General features: G+C 55.1%; 1 protein-coding gene across 1 annotated transcript; it reads right to left on the reverse strand.

Moving 5' to 3' along the window:
* Positions 1-4,428: 4,428 nt before the first annotated feature.
* Positions 4,429-11,997, reverse strand: IRAK1 (interleukin 1 receptor associated kinase 1). The gene is made up of 14 exons (XM_065915160.1): positions 11,788-11,997; positions 11,516-11,683; positions 11,261-11,392; positions 11,040-11,143; positions 10,694-10,882; positions 10,385-10,449; positions 10,065-10,179; positions 9,564-9,682; positions 8,893-9,100; positions 8,579-8,644; positions 7,238-7,474; positions 6,253-6,664; positions 5,694-5,837; positions 4,429-5,407 (listed from the first exon to the last, which is right to left on the reverse strand). Exons 1-14 carry the CDS (start codon positions 11,921-11,923, stop codon positions 5,346-5,348), a joined length of 2,157 nt encoding a protein of 718 aa, XP_065771232.1. The 5' UTR covers positions 11,924-11,997; the 3' UTR covers positions 4,429-5,345.
* Positions 11,998-14,667: the final 2,670 nt, after the last annotated feature.

The raw sequence follows: 14,667 nt of genomic DNA on the forward strand, positions 1-14,667 counted from the left end.
CAGGCACAAAATCCTGTCTGCTGCTACCACTCGGCTGTATCTCTGAACAACGTGCTGAGTGAAAGAAACTGGACACAACAGGGCCCATCTATGCGGTTCCATTTCTGGGAAGTTCAAGAACACAGCAGACTCTTCTGTGTTTGAAGCCAGCAAAGTTGTCCTCTTTGTGTAAGGAAATGCCCTTGTGCTGGTTTTTGACACGTCGTGCATCCTCTGACACTCCTCGCGCCAAAAGCTGGATTGTAATCACTTCCTCCTTGAGGATGCAGCAGAAACCAGACCAAAACTAGTGATATGGCCTCCAGCAGGCCATCTCGAGGGGCTCACTCTTAGAAGCAAGCCCCCATGCTGGGAAGAAGCCATGTGGCCACGAAGAAGCAGTATGTGCAGGTAGGTGTCCCGGCCACAGCAGGGTACTTGGCAAGTCCCCAATGTCGACTACCAAACATGTGCAGGAGCATGAGTGGTCCCAGCAACCAGCCTTCTGGCTACTCCAGCTGACGCTGAGTTGTACCCATCAGAGGCCTGCCCACGTTGCGGGTTTACAAAATAAATGTCATCTTTTCAGCCCGTTTTGAGGTGGTTATTTGGGACAATAGATAACTGGTGCTGACTTAGATCTCAGTGGTGGCTGTCACCTGGCTGTCTATAGCCAAACAACATCAATGAGCTAGGAATCCAATGTTCTATTTTGTCATTTAGGTTTATGGCACCTGTGAGACATCAAAGAGGACATGTCTGGTAGGCATCTGGGTGAAAAGGAGGGAGTGGAGGTAGTGAAGGGGTGGCATAGAGGACACAGCAGGTAACATCGCAGAGGTGGCACCCAGAGGCCCGGAGGATGAAGTCAGAAGGGGGAGTCACAAGATTCAGTAATATGGTCAGTGGTATCTTGGACATAACTTTGGTGGAGTGGTCGGGTCAAAGCCAGATTAGAAGGGTTTGAAGAGGAAATGGGGAAAAAGTAGGAAAAGAGACAATTATTTTGAGACTTTTGTCCATAAAGAAGAATAGAAAATTGGGGTTATGATTTGGAGAGAGAAGCTGGGTCAAAGGAATGGTTCAAGCTACTAACCAACTTACTGTATAGCATGGTGAATTCTACTCGATACCTTGTGGTGACTGACCTATAATGGAAAAGAATCTAAAAAAGAACAGATATAGCTATAGTGTATAAGTGAAACACTGTTGTACACCTGAAACAACATTGTTAACCTACTGCATTTCAAGAAAAATTAAAATCAAATCACATGAGACTAGAAAATAAAGAAAGAATGGAAGCTACTAGAACATATTTGATGAATGTAGATCCAGGAGTGAGGAATAAATGGATCCCGCAGGAGAAAGATGGGGTCATCTTAGGACTGAAGAATTCCTCAAAAAAGAGGGGAATGTTGTGATTCTGGCCAGAATAGCCCTCTTATTGTGAACAACTAGAAAACTAGACAAAATATCTGAAACAACTATTTTTAGATATTGGACTACTGGCAGTGATCAGAAGGAAAACAAATGTTGTGACCGCTATGAGCAGCATGGCATTTCTGCCTAGGGGTACTTTCCAGGATATGATGCAGCTCCAGAGTAGAACCAGTGGTCTCAGTTATTAGAGTTAATGAGCCAACAGGAGAGAAATAATAGAATACAAGAAACATGTAATTAATCAAGATATTAGGGACAGAGGAAAAGAGGAACAAAGGACAGATGTGACAGATAGAAAATAAAAAGCAGTTGATAAACTGAAAAAAAAAGCAGTTGATAAATTGAAACCTAACCATCACATGTAAATGGACTAAACAGACGAATTAAAAAGGTAGAGATTATGAAATTGGTTAAAAAAGATAAACCAAAACAAAAAGTAACACTGAACCATATGCATCTATAACTGCACTTTAAATTCAAAGACACAGAACTGAAAAAAAGGCTATACCAGGGAACAAATTAAGCACAAGGAAGTTGGGAGTAGCCACTTTTATCCACACCAGACAAAGCAGACATCAAAAGAAAGAACATTACCAGAGATAAAGAGGGGCATTTCATGATGCTGAAAGAGCCAATTTATAAAGAACACAATCCTAAACATGTATGCACCCAAAGAGAATGTCAAAATACATGCAGCAAAATCTACAAGAATTGAAAGGAGAAAGATGGAGTTACAGCTGGAGACTGCAATCCAGAGACTTGAACACTATCAACCATCTTGATCTGACACTTATAGAATACTCCACCCAACTGCTGAATATATACTCTTTCCAAATACACATAGAACATTCACCAAGCTAAACCATATGTTAAGTCATGAAGCAAGTCTCAATTATTTTCAAAGGAATGCAACTATACAGAGTAGATTCTCTGACCACAACAGAATTAAAAAACACATAACATACAGGTATCTGTAAAATCCTCAAGTATTTGGAAACTAAATACACCTCTAAGTAAGACATTAAAGAAAATAATCACAAGGAAAAGTAGAAAACATTATGAATTGAATGACAATGAAAACAATATATCTAAATCAGTAGGATGCAGCTAACGGTGTTCTCAAAGGGAATTTATAACCTTAAATGCTTATAATAGAAAAAGAAACTTTTAAAATCACTGATTTAGGATTATACTTTAAGAAGTTGGAAGAAAGATGAGCAAATTAAACCCCAAATAAGATTTATTATTCCAAAACAAGTAAAAGAAAGGACATGATAGTGGAACTTAATAAGAGAGAAAATGGACAATAGAGAAAAATCAGTGAAACCAAACTTGCTTCTTTGAAATAATCAATAAAACTGATAAGCCTCTATTTAGGCTGATCAAAAAAAAAAAAAAAAAGGAAAGACATGGGACTTCCCTGGTGGCCCAGTGGTTTGGAATCCGCCTGCCAAGGCAGGAGACATGACTTCAATCCCCGGTCCAGAAAGATCCCTCATGCCGCAGAGCAACTAAGCCCATGAGCCGTAACTATTGAAGCCTCTGTGCACCCCAACAAATAGCAGCTTCCACTCGCCACAACTAGAGAAAGCCTGTGTGCAGCAGTGAAGATCCAGCACAGCCAAAAATAAATTCAGAAAAAGGAAACACACAAATTACCAGTATTGGGGATGAAAGAGGGGCTATTGCTATATATCCTATAGATATCAAAGGGTAAGGGGGCATTATTAAGTGTATGTCAACTTAGATGAAATGGGCAAATTCCTTGAAAGACACCAATCGCTAAAACTGACACATGAAAAAAATCTGAAGGGCCTGATATCTAATTAAAGAAATTGAATTTATAATGAAAAACCTTCCCTCAAAGAAAACTCAAAAAAAAAAAAAAAAGAAAAAAAAGAAAATTTCAGATGCAGAGGACTTCACTGGTGATTCCATCAAACATTTACAGGAGTGACACTTAAGCATATACGAGCCATTTAACAACCTAGGAGGAGAAGGAAACTTTCCAACTTACTTTATGAAAGCCTATCTGATAGCAAAACCAGGTAAAGATATTACAAGACAACTACAGATCAGTATCCCTCATGAACAGATGCAAAAATTCTCAGTATTAGCAAATAGAATTTAGCAATATATAAAAGGGTAACATCATGACCAAGTGCTGTTTTTATCTAAGGAATATAAAATTGGTTTAATATTAGAAAATCAACTTATGGAATTTACTACATTGACAAAATACACCTATGACAATTCTATTGGTAGCATCATGCTTCATGGTGAAATATAACACTTTGCACCTAATACTGAGAACAAGGCAAGGATGTCCCCTTTCACCACTTCTATTCAATACCAGACCAGAAGCCCTAGCTAGTGTAACAAGGTAAGAAAAAGAACAAAGGGAATTCCCTGGGGGGTCAGTGTTTAGGATTCTGTGCTTTCACTGCCATGGGCCTGGGTTTAATCCCTGGTCAGGGAACTAAGATCCCACAAGCTACACGGTATAGCCAAACAAAAAAATAAAGAAAGAAATAAATGAAAAAAAGAACAAGAGCTAAACAGCATACAGAAAGGAAAGGAAGAGGTGAAACAGTCTTTATTTGCACATGAGATGGTTGTGTGCAAAAGCCATCCCACAGTATTTACCAAACAACTATTAGAGTTAATGTGTAAATTGAAGCAAGGTCACAGAAGGTAAAGCCAATGGACAGAACTCAATTGTGCTTCTATACACAAGTAAGGAGCAGTTAGAAAAGGAAACAAAGATGCCATTTACAATAAAAATGTGTAACATAGGGGGAAATATAACAACCTGTGAAAGTACTGCTGGGTAGTAGTGTTGTGTGACCTGTTAGCAGCATGGCAGCTTACTGGGAGAGGAAGCAAGTACCTGCAGAGGATTTGGGGATGGGGTGGGAGACTGGTGTCTGGGTTTGCAGTCAACCCTGAGAAGAAAGGCCCTGGACAAGCTCAGGGCTTTGCCACAAAGTCTATGAGTACAGCCAGAGATGGAAGGGTAAGCTTTTATTACTCCAGGAGAACTTGGACTCCACCAATGCCTCACTTATGTGGGGCCTGTAGTGTGACTCATGACTGCAGACACAGAAGCATCTGGAGCCTCTGCTACAGCCCTGGGCTGCTCTCAGAGACACTCAGTGACAAAAACCCTGACTTGCTCCGAAAACTTGGAGTCCCCTTGTCTTTTTCCTTCCTCTCTGCCTGGCTCCTAACTTCCTGCCTTCTTGGGGCTTCTCACAGTCTGGGTGACACATGGTGTGTGCCAAGCCAAATCTGGAGGGGGCGGAGCATGACCCCTCTGCCACAAGCTGTGCCTGGGGCGGAGCTGGTGGTCTGGAGAGCCCGGTCTGGAGAGCCCGGTCTGGCTCGGTGACCGTCTGCAGCACTGAGAGGTGGCCTGGGTGGTGGGCCAGCTTCTGCCCCCCTGGGGCAGCCTGCAGACACTGGCCTGGCGGGAGGCACTGCGGGACTCCCCGGGGCCTCTTGGAACCCCCGCTTCCAGCTTGTGGACTGAACCATGGGCCAGCCACACCTCTGTGTTTCCCAGTTACAAGGCTGGGAGGGGCCCCGACTCGATGGCTCTGTACCCTGTAGCCCTGGGCTACAGATGCCCTGCCCAACTGGCAGTGCCCACTCCTGACTCCTCCTTGGCCCCTCCAGAGCCAGTGGCCTTCCGCTTCTGCAGATGCTGGACTGAGGGCAGGTCATAGAGATATCCCTGCCCTACTCAGGGCAGGGGGCTCCAAGCCCAGCCCCAAGAGTGCCAGGGCCACCACGCGCCCTCCTCCAGGTGGATGGAGCTCCCCTACCCCCAATGCCCGCAGGCCGTCAAGGGGTTGAGGGCCGTGAGAACTTCTGACCATGAGAACTTGGACTTCCAGGTTTGGGGATCGGCCCAGGCGGGCGGTTCAGCTCCGAAACTCGTCTCTCTCTTCGGGCCCCTGCCTGTCCTGCAGGTCCCGGCCCGAGTCTGCACAGTGGGTAGGAAATGCCAGTCAGTTAGCCAACAGTGGGGCTGCCCTACCCCCTTGTTCCCGGAGCGCTCTCTGGACTTAGTGGTTTCCATTCCTCAGCAGCACTTCTTTGAATGGAACCTGCCCGGGGGGGGCTTCGTATGTTTCGGAAGCAAAGGCAGGGCTGACAATCCTGGACTACGGGGAGGGGGAGTGTTGGAAGGACAGGGAGGTGGGACAGGACAGGACCAGGCTGTGCCCAGAGCACATGATTTCTCAAAGGCCACCATTCTCGGGGGCTACCTGGGAGAGAGCTGGACGAGAGCAGCTGCAGGCTGTCTAGGACTCCATCCTCGTACAACGCCAACTTCTGCAGCATCTTCCGTCGCGCTGGATTGATCACAATCTGCGGGGGCTGCGAGGACGTGGAGCTGCCCAGGAGGGGCCCTGGGGTGGAGAGAGGACCCTCTGAGCCTCTAGGAACTCCCTGCTGACACTCACTGCTGGCCTCACGAGTCGTCCCCATCCCCAGCCTAGCTCCCTCCCTGCCCTCCTGAAGGCCAGAGGCCCTGAGCGCTCTGTCTGTCTATGGGCAAGGCCTGGAGTCCAGTTGTGGACTGGGCCTGCCTTGCTCCTGGCCTGTCCTCAATCAGCTGGGGGCATGGCACAGCGAGATGAGATGGCCCAGGATGGTCCTTCTGTGGACCTTCCTGGGCCAGGTGAGCAACCCAACCCAAGACGGCAGCCTGCAACTTTCTAAGCACAGACAGAGCTTCACGGCGGGTCTTGGGTCTCTCCGCCCAGAAGGCTGGGGTGGGGAGGGTTTGCCCGGAAAGGAGGCCTTTGGTCCCCCTGCTGGTACCTTCCACAGCTGTGGGCTGGAGACCTGGGCCGCTCCCCCAGCTTGACTCTCGGGCGGCGCCTCCTTGGGTGCGGGCAGCCTGCCGGAGGGGTGCTGGCGCCCAGCTGGGGGCCCCTGGGCCCGCAGGGCAGCTGGGGCTCAGATGCCAGGAGTGCAGGGCAGCGGAGAGCTCAGACACGCTCTCATCACTCTCCACGGGTTGGTTGGCACCTTTTTGCGGCCAGTCTGTAGCCTGGGCCTGGGCCCCCGAGGGCGCCACCAGGGGCTGCCGGGGGCTGGCACGGCTCAGGGCGCTCCTGCTGGTGGACATGTAGGAGTTCTCTTGTGGGGAAGGAGGGCTGTGGCTGGCAGCCTCCGGCTCCAGGCATGGCCCTGCCACCACCACCTGCAGCTCCTCCAGTGTCTGGTACACCTGCAGGGAGGGACCGGGGCTCTCAGGGTGAGTGGCCCTGTCCAGGTCCTCGCAGAGGGTGGCGGAACCGCAGGGCAGCTCCGGGTTGGGGCCGGAGAAGAGAATCATCACCACTAAAGCTAAGGACTGAGAGCGGCTTCTCTTTGTCCTCAAGAAAGCAAACCTCGTTGCCCTGATGCCCTCCATGATGCTTCTTTCTTTTCTCAAGAGAGACAAATAAGGGACGGGATGGGGAGGGACATGGAGGGGGTTCAGGATGGGGAACACATGTACACCCACGGCTGATTCATGTAAATGTATGACAAAATCCATCACAATATTGTTAAGTAATTAGCCTCCAATTAAAATAAATAAATAAAATTAAAAAAAAAAGAGACAGAGGTGGAAGGGACACAAAAAAGGCAGATGCAGTGGCGCCAGGCACCCAGAAGGGGGCGCAGTAAAAAGCCAATCGCCTCCCTCTCTGTACCTGGCCGGGTTCAGTGGGGACTCAAGCCGAAACAAAGGGCAGGTGAGCAACATGTAGAGACTGGCATCTCAAGCACTTCCCGTACCCCCAGCTCACAGGACTACCTGGGTCATTGGGGGTCTCCTCTTGGCCCGGCGGTGCAGGCAGCAGCAAGCTAGCTGGCCCAGGGCCAGGCCCAGCTCTGGTGGACACGGCCCCGGCCTGGGGTCCAGGTGCTTCTTGTAGATCTGGGCGGCAACTGGGGCGGCCCACGTGTCTGCAGCTGGCCCGCCTTGGACTGCGGTTTGGGTGCCCTTCAGGGTCACCCCAGCCTCCTCAGCCTCCTCTTCAACCAAGTCTTTCTGTGGGACATGCAACGTGAATCTGACCCCTGTGGGCCGTGCCTTGCTCTGCCATCCTCTGGCCCTCGTCTGCATATGCTCAGTGCTGACCTGGGACCCTGGGATTCAGCCACACGCCCAGCACCTGGGCTGGCTTTCACAGAGCTGACTTCCTGAGAGGGGAGAGACATTGATATGCCTCGAAAACCAGGGGAAACCGCGGCAGGGAGGCCCCTCTGGGGGTTTCGATGGGGGGGCCCAAGCAAGTGACACTTGGGCTCTGATCAAAAGATAACAACTAGCCAGAGAGGGCGGGGCGCAGGGAGATTGGGGGGACAGGACCAGACAGGAAGGACCAGGAGCAGACCCTGGGGTCAGAGGGCGTGGCCTCTCAGGCAGAGGACCGGGGAGCCGCCAGGTCTGGAGGACAGACAGAAAGCTGGCAACCACGTCAAGGGCCTGGGCCTTCACCCCAAGCACGGCGGGGGTAAAGGGGTTCTGCCACCTCCTCACAGTTCTGAAAGAGCTTTTTGGTGGTTTCCCAGAGAAGCCATGGCGGGGACCCTGTGGGGTCTGGCATGCTGCCCCACAGCAGTGCTGACAATGGGCCTGAGTGCTGATCTACTCGGTGCCCAGTTCTGGCGCAGACCCCTCCGAGACCCGGGGATCGACCGAAACAGCCCCGAGCCTGGGCAACACACTGGCTTATACAGTGTGAAGGATCCTGCCGACTAAGCAGAGAGGAGCTGGATTTTGGGCTCTGGGTCAGTCTGTGGAGGAGCAGACCTGCCCCCCAAAACCCAGGGAAGGTGTCTGGGGTGAGGGGGGACATGATCCGATTCCCAACCATTGCCTCTCCCAGGTCCCTTGATTCTGCTTTCCACTGTGATCAGGCTGCACCCCACCCTCTCTGACCACCCCTCAACCCAGGTGGGGTCTGGAAGGGCCCACGGCACCTGCCGGGGACATAGGTTTGTCCCCAGCCAGGCAGATACAGCTGTCTGGGGCCCTGCCTACTCTCAACGATGAGTCAGCAGCGGCTGGACTGGCTCCTGTGGGGCCCCGTGTTCCGGATTGTTCCACCCTCCCTCTCTCCCTCCCCACCTGCCTCGGGAGGAGGCTCACCAGATACTTGGGCTGGGCGCCATGCATCCTCACAGCCCTCTGGCCAGCCAGGGTCTCCAGCAGCACCTGCAGAGAGAGCAGGCTGCAGACTGGGGCCACTGAGAACCCGCTCACGGGACTCAAGCTTGGGGGGTCTGGAGGGCCCACATGGAGCAGAGGAATGGAAAACGACAGACATGAAGGTGTGAAACTGCGTAGGGTGCCCGAGCTGGGGAGGACTGGTCCCAGGAGCTGAAGCTGGTCAGGCCTGCTGGGGGATTCTCTGGGGGCTATGGTCCCCCACCCCCAGACCGGCCGAGGGCCCTGCAGCTTACCACGCCGAAGCTGAAGGTGTCGGTGTCCACGGCCAGCCTCCCGGTCTTCACGTACTCCTCGGGCAGGTAGGCCAGGGTGCCACGCACCGTCTGAGTCCGGGCCACGCTACTGCTCTGGCCAGGGTTGGCCCCCGCAAACCGGCTGAGACGGGCCAGGCCGAAGTCCCCCAGTTTGGGCATCAGTCTCTCATCCAGAAGGACATTGGAACTTGGGGACAGAAGGCGGTGGTGTCAGCCTGGCCCTAGCCCTCTCTGCGACTCATCACCCCTGCACCTACTGCCCCCCTGCCTGGTCCTGAGACAATCAGACCAGAGTTACCGACGTGCACCTCAGTGGCGGATCGTGGCCCATGCTCATGGTGTTCTGGCCCCTTGAGGCTTTGAGCAAGTGGCCCCCAGAGCCCCATCCTGCAGTTGAGGCCCTGTTCACCAGTGGGGCCCATCCTTGGCCTCCAAGTCCACCCCTGGCCCACACTGTATGCTCAGTGACCCGCAGACCCCAGCCCTGACGTCCCCTGTTATCACGGGGATCGCTCAGGGCCAGGCTCCCAGGGACCAGGCAGCAGGCACCCCTGGTCCCTGCTGGTGGGAGGTGTGGGAGCATCACCCCTTGCCATAGGGCTCCTGCCAACCTCGAAGGCCCCCAGGGGCTGGCCGTGTCCCCGCCTCACCTCTTGACATCTCCATGGATGAGGCTGGGGCTATCTTGATGTAAGAACTGAATTGCCCGGGCCGTGCCCAGAAGGATGTTCAGTCGCTGAGGCCAGGAGAGAGGGGGCCAGGCCTGTGTCTGGAAGGGCACAAGGAAGAAAGGGGAGACTGCGGAGCCACCGTCTTTGACGCCTATCCATGCTTCCCCTGAGTGCTGAAGTGTCAGGTCAGAGATGCTCCTGTCCTGGGCTTGGTCAGCCCTTGCATCCTGTGGGTGCCTCTCTAGATGGGGCCCAGTGACTGTCTGTTGCCTCTTGCCCTCTGGGCGATGCCACCAAGACCCTTCCACTACACTGCTTGCCCAGGGGAGCAGACGGGGCCCCTTTCAGAGGCCCCATGAGCTCGGTTTCCGAGCACGGAGAGGCCCCGCTCACCAAGGCCAAGGGCCCTGGCCCCGTGTCCCGCTCAGACCAGGTGCCAAGCATGACACACTGTGCCAGGCCAGGCCGGGCAAGGCTTACCTGGACGTGGAGGCGGTCTTCCAGGGAGCCATTGGGCAGGAAGCCATAGACAAGGCAGTAGAAGCCACTCTGAGCACAGTAGCCGGCAAAGTCCACGATGTTGGGGTGACGAAACCTACTTGAAACAGTGGGGTCTCAGCGCTCTGCTCCCAGCATCCAGCACGCCTTCCATCCGGCCATCGCGGGGTGGGGTGTGGGGTGCGGACAGTCCCTAACCAGGTTCCCTGGCTCGCCTGGGCCTGGCAGGCTGCAGACCAAGGGGGAGCCAGGTCCCCAGACATGCGGTCCTGGCAGGGCCCTGCTCCTGCCCGCAGGCTCACCGCGACAGCTGCTGCACTTCAGTCTGGAAGCTCTGCTTCACTGTGGTCCACTCCAGGTCGGCCTCCTGCAGCCCTCGGGGAGAATGAGGCAGGGGGGACTGGCAGTGTGAGACACCTGTGGCCCAGACTTCACAGCCACCCCCCCGCCACCTGTTCTGGGCCCAGAAGGAGCACGGGGCTGGGGGCCCTGGACTGCGAAATCAGAGGGCTGAAGGAACCCTGTGGGGTCACAAAGGGGGTGGGGGAGGACTACAAAAGCCCGAGTCTGGGAACAGCCATCTAGGGCCCTGGCGAGGATGCTCCACACACCTCCTTGAGCCTCTTCACAGCATAGACAGTGTTCCTCATCACTGCCCGGTACACACAGCCAAAGCCACCTTCCCCAATCTTGAGCTCCTCTGAGAAGTCGTGTGTGCCCTGGCAAATCTCATGGAGGGGCCAGCAGAATGAAGAGGAGGGGGCCCCTGGCAGGAGGGACACGGGGCTCTCCGGGCTGGGCTGTGGGAAGAGACCCTGTATCAGGTGAGGTCCCGTGTCTTCCCCTCTGCCTCAGCCCACCCTTGCTGGGCTGCCTGGGGTGGCCCAGGGGACCAAAGGCGGCTTTGTCACTGCTTGCTGGCATCAAACCTCTGGGTGGGGGGCAGGACCCACCTACCTTGGTAGATGAGGGGGCTGGAGATGGCAATGGTGGCTGGTGGGCAGCTGGGCTTGGTCGAGGACAGAGCTCAGAGTCAGAGTGAGTCTGAGAGCCTGGAAAAGCTTCGTAAAGACACCAGTCAGTGGCAGGATCTACTGGCGTGGCCAGGAGCAAGGGGGTCCTTTCCTGAGGTTCATCAGGCCAACCCCCGCGAAGCACCCCAACCCGGGCTGTCTTACCTGGAGAGAGGAGGGTGGAGGCCAGAGACGGCAACTTCCGGTGGCCGGGAGCCGCAGCCTCGGAGGGTGCGGAGATGCTGCTGGGTGTCGGGGAGGTGGTGCTGGGGGGCAAAAGGGGGGCGGGAGGGTGCCCTGGGAGGCCGGGGAAGGAAAAGACGTTAGGCCCAGGCTGGAGGGAGGAACTCTGGGGTAAGCCCTTGGTGGCCCCTGGCCCAGGGTCCTGGGCGTCCCAGGGGTCCCCGGGGCCACGCTCACAAGCAGTGATGATGTCCCGCGCCCGCAGCAGCTGCAGGTGCGTGAGGATGCGCACGAGGTCGGCCACGCGGGCGTTGCGGTTGATCCACGGCCACAGGACGCTGGCTGTGCGCTGCCCGGAGCGCTCGCACAGCCGCAGCTCGGTCTGGTCGCGGACGATCAGGGCGGCTGCGGGGCAGGGGACGTCAGGCCGCGGCGCCTGGGTCCCCGCGCGGCTCCCCGGCCCGACCCGTCCCGCCCCGTCCCGCCCCTGCCGGCCTGCGGCCACCCACCGAACTGGCACCAGTCGGCGGGCTCCAGGGCGTCCATCACTTTGTAGAAGCGGCACATGACCCAGGGCGGCACCTCGTACAAGAAGTGCTGGGCGCCGGGGACCGCAGGGTCTCCCGGGCCCGGCCCCCCGGCCATGGCCACCGCCGCCGGGCCGGGGCCTCTCCGGGCCGCCGCAGGCGCGGGCCTCGGCCGGCCGGGTTCGCAAACACTGACTCACTTCCCCTTTAAGGCGGCCTCGTGCGACGCCCGGCGGGCCGGAAGGGGCGGTACCCGGGGCCGCTGCCAGCTCGCCCGCCGCCGCCACCGCCAGCCCCGGCCACAAGGGGGCGCCGCGCGCGGTCACACTTCCCAGGGCAGCACCCAGGGCCCGGCTAGGCGGACGGGTGAGTTTCCCGGAGCGGGAGGAGGGCTCCGTGGGCTGCAGGAGAATGTTTCTCGGCCCCAGGGACGATGGGCACAGCGAAGGCCTTCCAGAATGGGCTTGAAGCAGGGCTTCGGAGAGCCACTGGCCGGTCCTCTTTAGGTTTCCGTTTCGTGGGGAAAGCGGTGGAGAGGGGTCAAGACATCCAGGCGGGACAGGGTCAGATGTGGGTCACACCAGGGCTCCCTGCCGACTCCCTGCAGCTGACTTGTGAGACTGGGGGCAGGAAGAACGATCTCGAAGCTCGCAGCATCTCCATCCACCTCCTGGGCCCTGGATCCCATCTTTTCTTGGCCCTCTGGGAACCTGCTCCAGCGGTGGTTAGGTCTTTGCAGCATCTGCCCGCTTTTCTTCTTCGCTCTCTCCTTCCGCTAGCACAGAAAACGTGTTTACCTCTCTTAGAGACAGACCTTTGCTCCGGCTGCCCTCCTCCCTCTTGGCATGCTTGAGGATGGCGGGCTCTGGTGGCTCCCACCCCTTTCTCTGAAGCTCACAGAATGCCATACTTGGCCTGTCTGGCATCTCCCCACAGGCCTCCGGCATGCCTCCATCATGCCTCCATCATTCGCAGTAGCAGCCACAGTAGCAGCCACCAGGAAACTGTCATCTCTCTAAACTTCTCCAGAGTTCCTCTCATCCCCACCGGGCTCTGACCTAGATGAACCTAGCCGAACATGCTTCCCTGCCTCCTCTCGGCTCAGGGGTCTTCCTTAGGCACAAAGCACTCCACACCAGTTTTCCTGCTTAAGACCTTCCCGGGGTTCCTGAAGCCCTCGGAGGGATCGCAGCTTTTCAGCACAGCTTCTGACATTGTCACCATGTGGCCCTTTTGTGCCCACCTGTCTCGCTCTTGGCACTCGGCGGCAGCCTTAACCCAGCCACAACTCCTTGGGGTTCCAAGAATGTGCCAGGGCTCCCACCCTCACGGGTTTGCACTTGCAGCTCCGTCCAGCAGATACTCAGGTAGCTGGAAGATGGCCTGGCATCCCCTGGCGCGTCCTTCTTCAGCCTCAGCACTCATCTGCTTCCCCGACACCCCTCCCCGCCCCCTGTCAAGCAGCCAGGGCACCATCCTCTTCTGTTTTTTCCAGCTGGATGCAAGCTTGAAAGGCAGGTCTTCGCTAGCCACCCCCTTGTCCACTTGATCCTGACCCCTGAGGGCTGCCACCCTCCCTGCCCGCAGGTTGTCCATCCAGAGACTTCAAGAGTGGTTTGCAGAAAACAGATCAGCCCGAGACACACCTCCATGGCAGCCTCTTCCCAGAAGCTGCAGCCATTCCCCAAGAGGAGGCCAGCCACGCCCTGAGCCCCAGTGGCTTCCGACAGGGACAGCTCTTACTGAGACTCCCAAGCTGAGGAGGGAACTAGTCAGCACACACACACTAAGTGAACCAGGACTTGGTCCCACTTCCAATTCTGCTGGACTGCAGCTCCTGGGACAGCCCTGGCACCTCAGGGATGCTCAGGATACACACACGCCATGAATGTCAACCCTCTGTTTTACCATTTAAGGCCAGGACACTCGAGTGCACCTCCAAGTAGCTGTGTTCACATACATGTGCCTGTGATGCTGAACTCTGAGCAGTTCTTGTCACCTCCAAGCCATCGGCAGCCTGATGGAGGACGGCTGTAGGGGAACCACGAGCTCCAGAGAGCGCTCTACCTCATCGGAAGCCTGGGAATGGGGGGGGGGGCGCGCAGAGTGTGTCCTTCGGGCCAGGATCAGGTCAGCAGAGACCTTGGGAGGGTCTCAGGCAAGAGGCACCGGAGGAGTCAGAGCTGGGGGGTTTCCAAAAGCCCTGCAGCCCATCAGGGACAGCCAGGATGCTGTCCTGGCCCTCTGGGACAGGGAAGCTGTGCTGCTCTGCAGAAGGCCCTTCCCGTCTGCCGGCTCAGAGCTCCCCTCTGGGCAGGTGGACCCCAAGGCAGGCCGGTGTGGGGTGCCGGCCAGTGCCCTGTCCTCCCCAGGGTGCCCAAAAAGCGGCTGGCTTCTGTGTGTTCCCAGGAAGTGCCCCACCTTGCTATCCTGGGAGCTGTCTTGATAATGAAAGCCCAGACCTGGAGTCACTTTCACAGAGAGATTTATCGAGAATGCTAACAGCACAGGATACAGTACTTCCCAACAAAAGGTGCGAACGCGTCACTTAGAAAGGCATGCTGAGTATTCTTGGCTTTCACACGTATTAAAAAACTTACAAAAATAAAATAAAACTGCGTGCTGCCCATCTTTTCAAATAGTAAAAGAACCTTATGAAAAAATCACTTGGTTTTACAACAAAAGACACAAACGGACATTTTTATGTAAATTTATAAGGCAAACTCTTTATATAATAAATAGGTTACAGGGATTCAGTGGGGGGTGTTTTTGAAACGTATACAGGTACATTCAGACAGGTTTACTGAAATGGTACAAATTTCCTTAATAAATTGCCTTTTGTTTTTAAATATATCAGTGCTT

The sequence above is a fragment of the Muntiacus reevesi genome, chromosome X (assembly GCF_963930625.1).
Source record: "Muntiacus reevesi chromosome X, mMunRee1.1, whole genome shotgun sequence".
Lineage (NCBI taxonomy): Eukaryota > Metazoa > Chordata > Mammalia > Artiodactyla > Cervidae > Muntiacus > Muntiacus reevesi.

Coding starts and splice junctions, on each gene's coding strand:
- IRAK1 (XM_065915160.1), bottom strand. CDS start 11,923: ATGGCCGGGGGGCCGGGCCCGGGAGACCCTGCGGTCCCCGGCGCCCAG. Junction 10,883..11,039: donor CAGCCCCCTCATCTACCAAG/GTAGGTGGGTCC, acceptor CTCTTCCCACAG/CCCAGCCCGGAGAGCCCCGT. Junction 5,838..6,252: donor CCAGCCCACAGCTGTGGAAG/GTACCAGCAGGG, acceptor TCTCCACCCCAG/GGCCCCTCCTGGGCAGCTCC.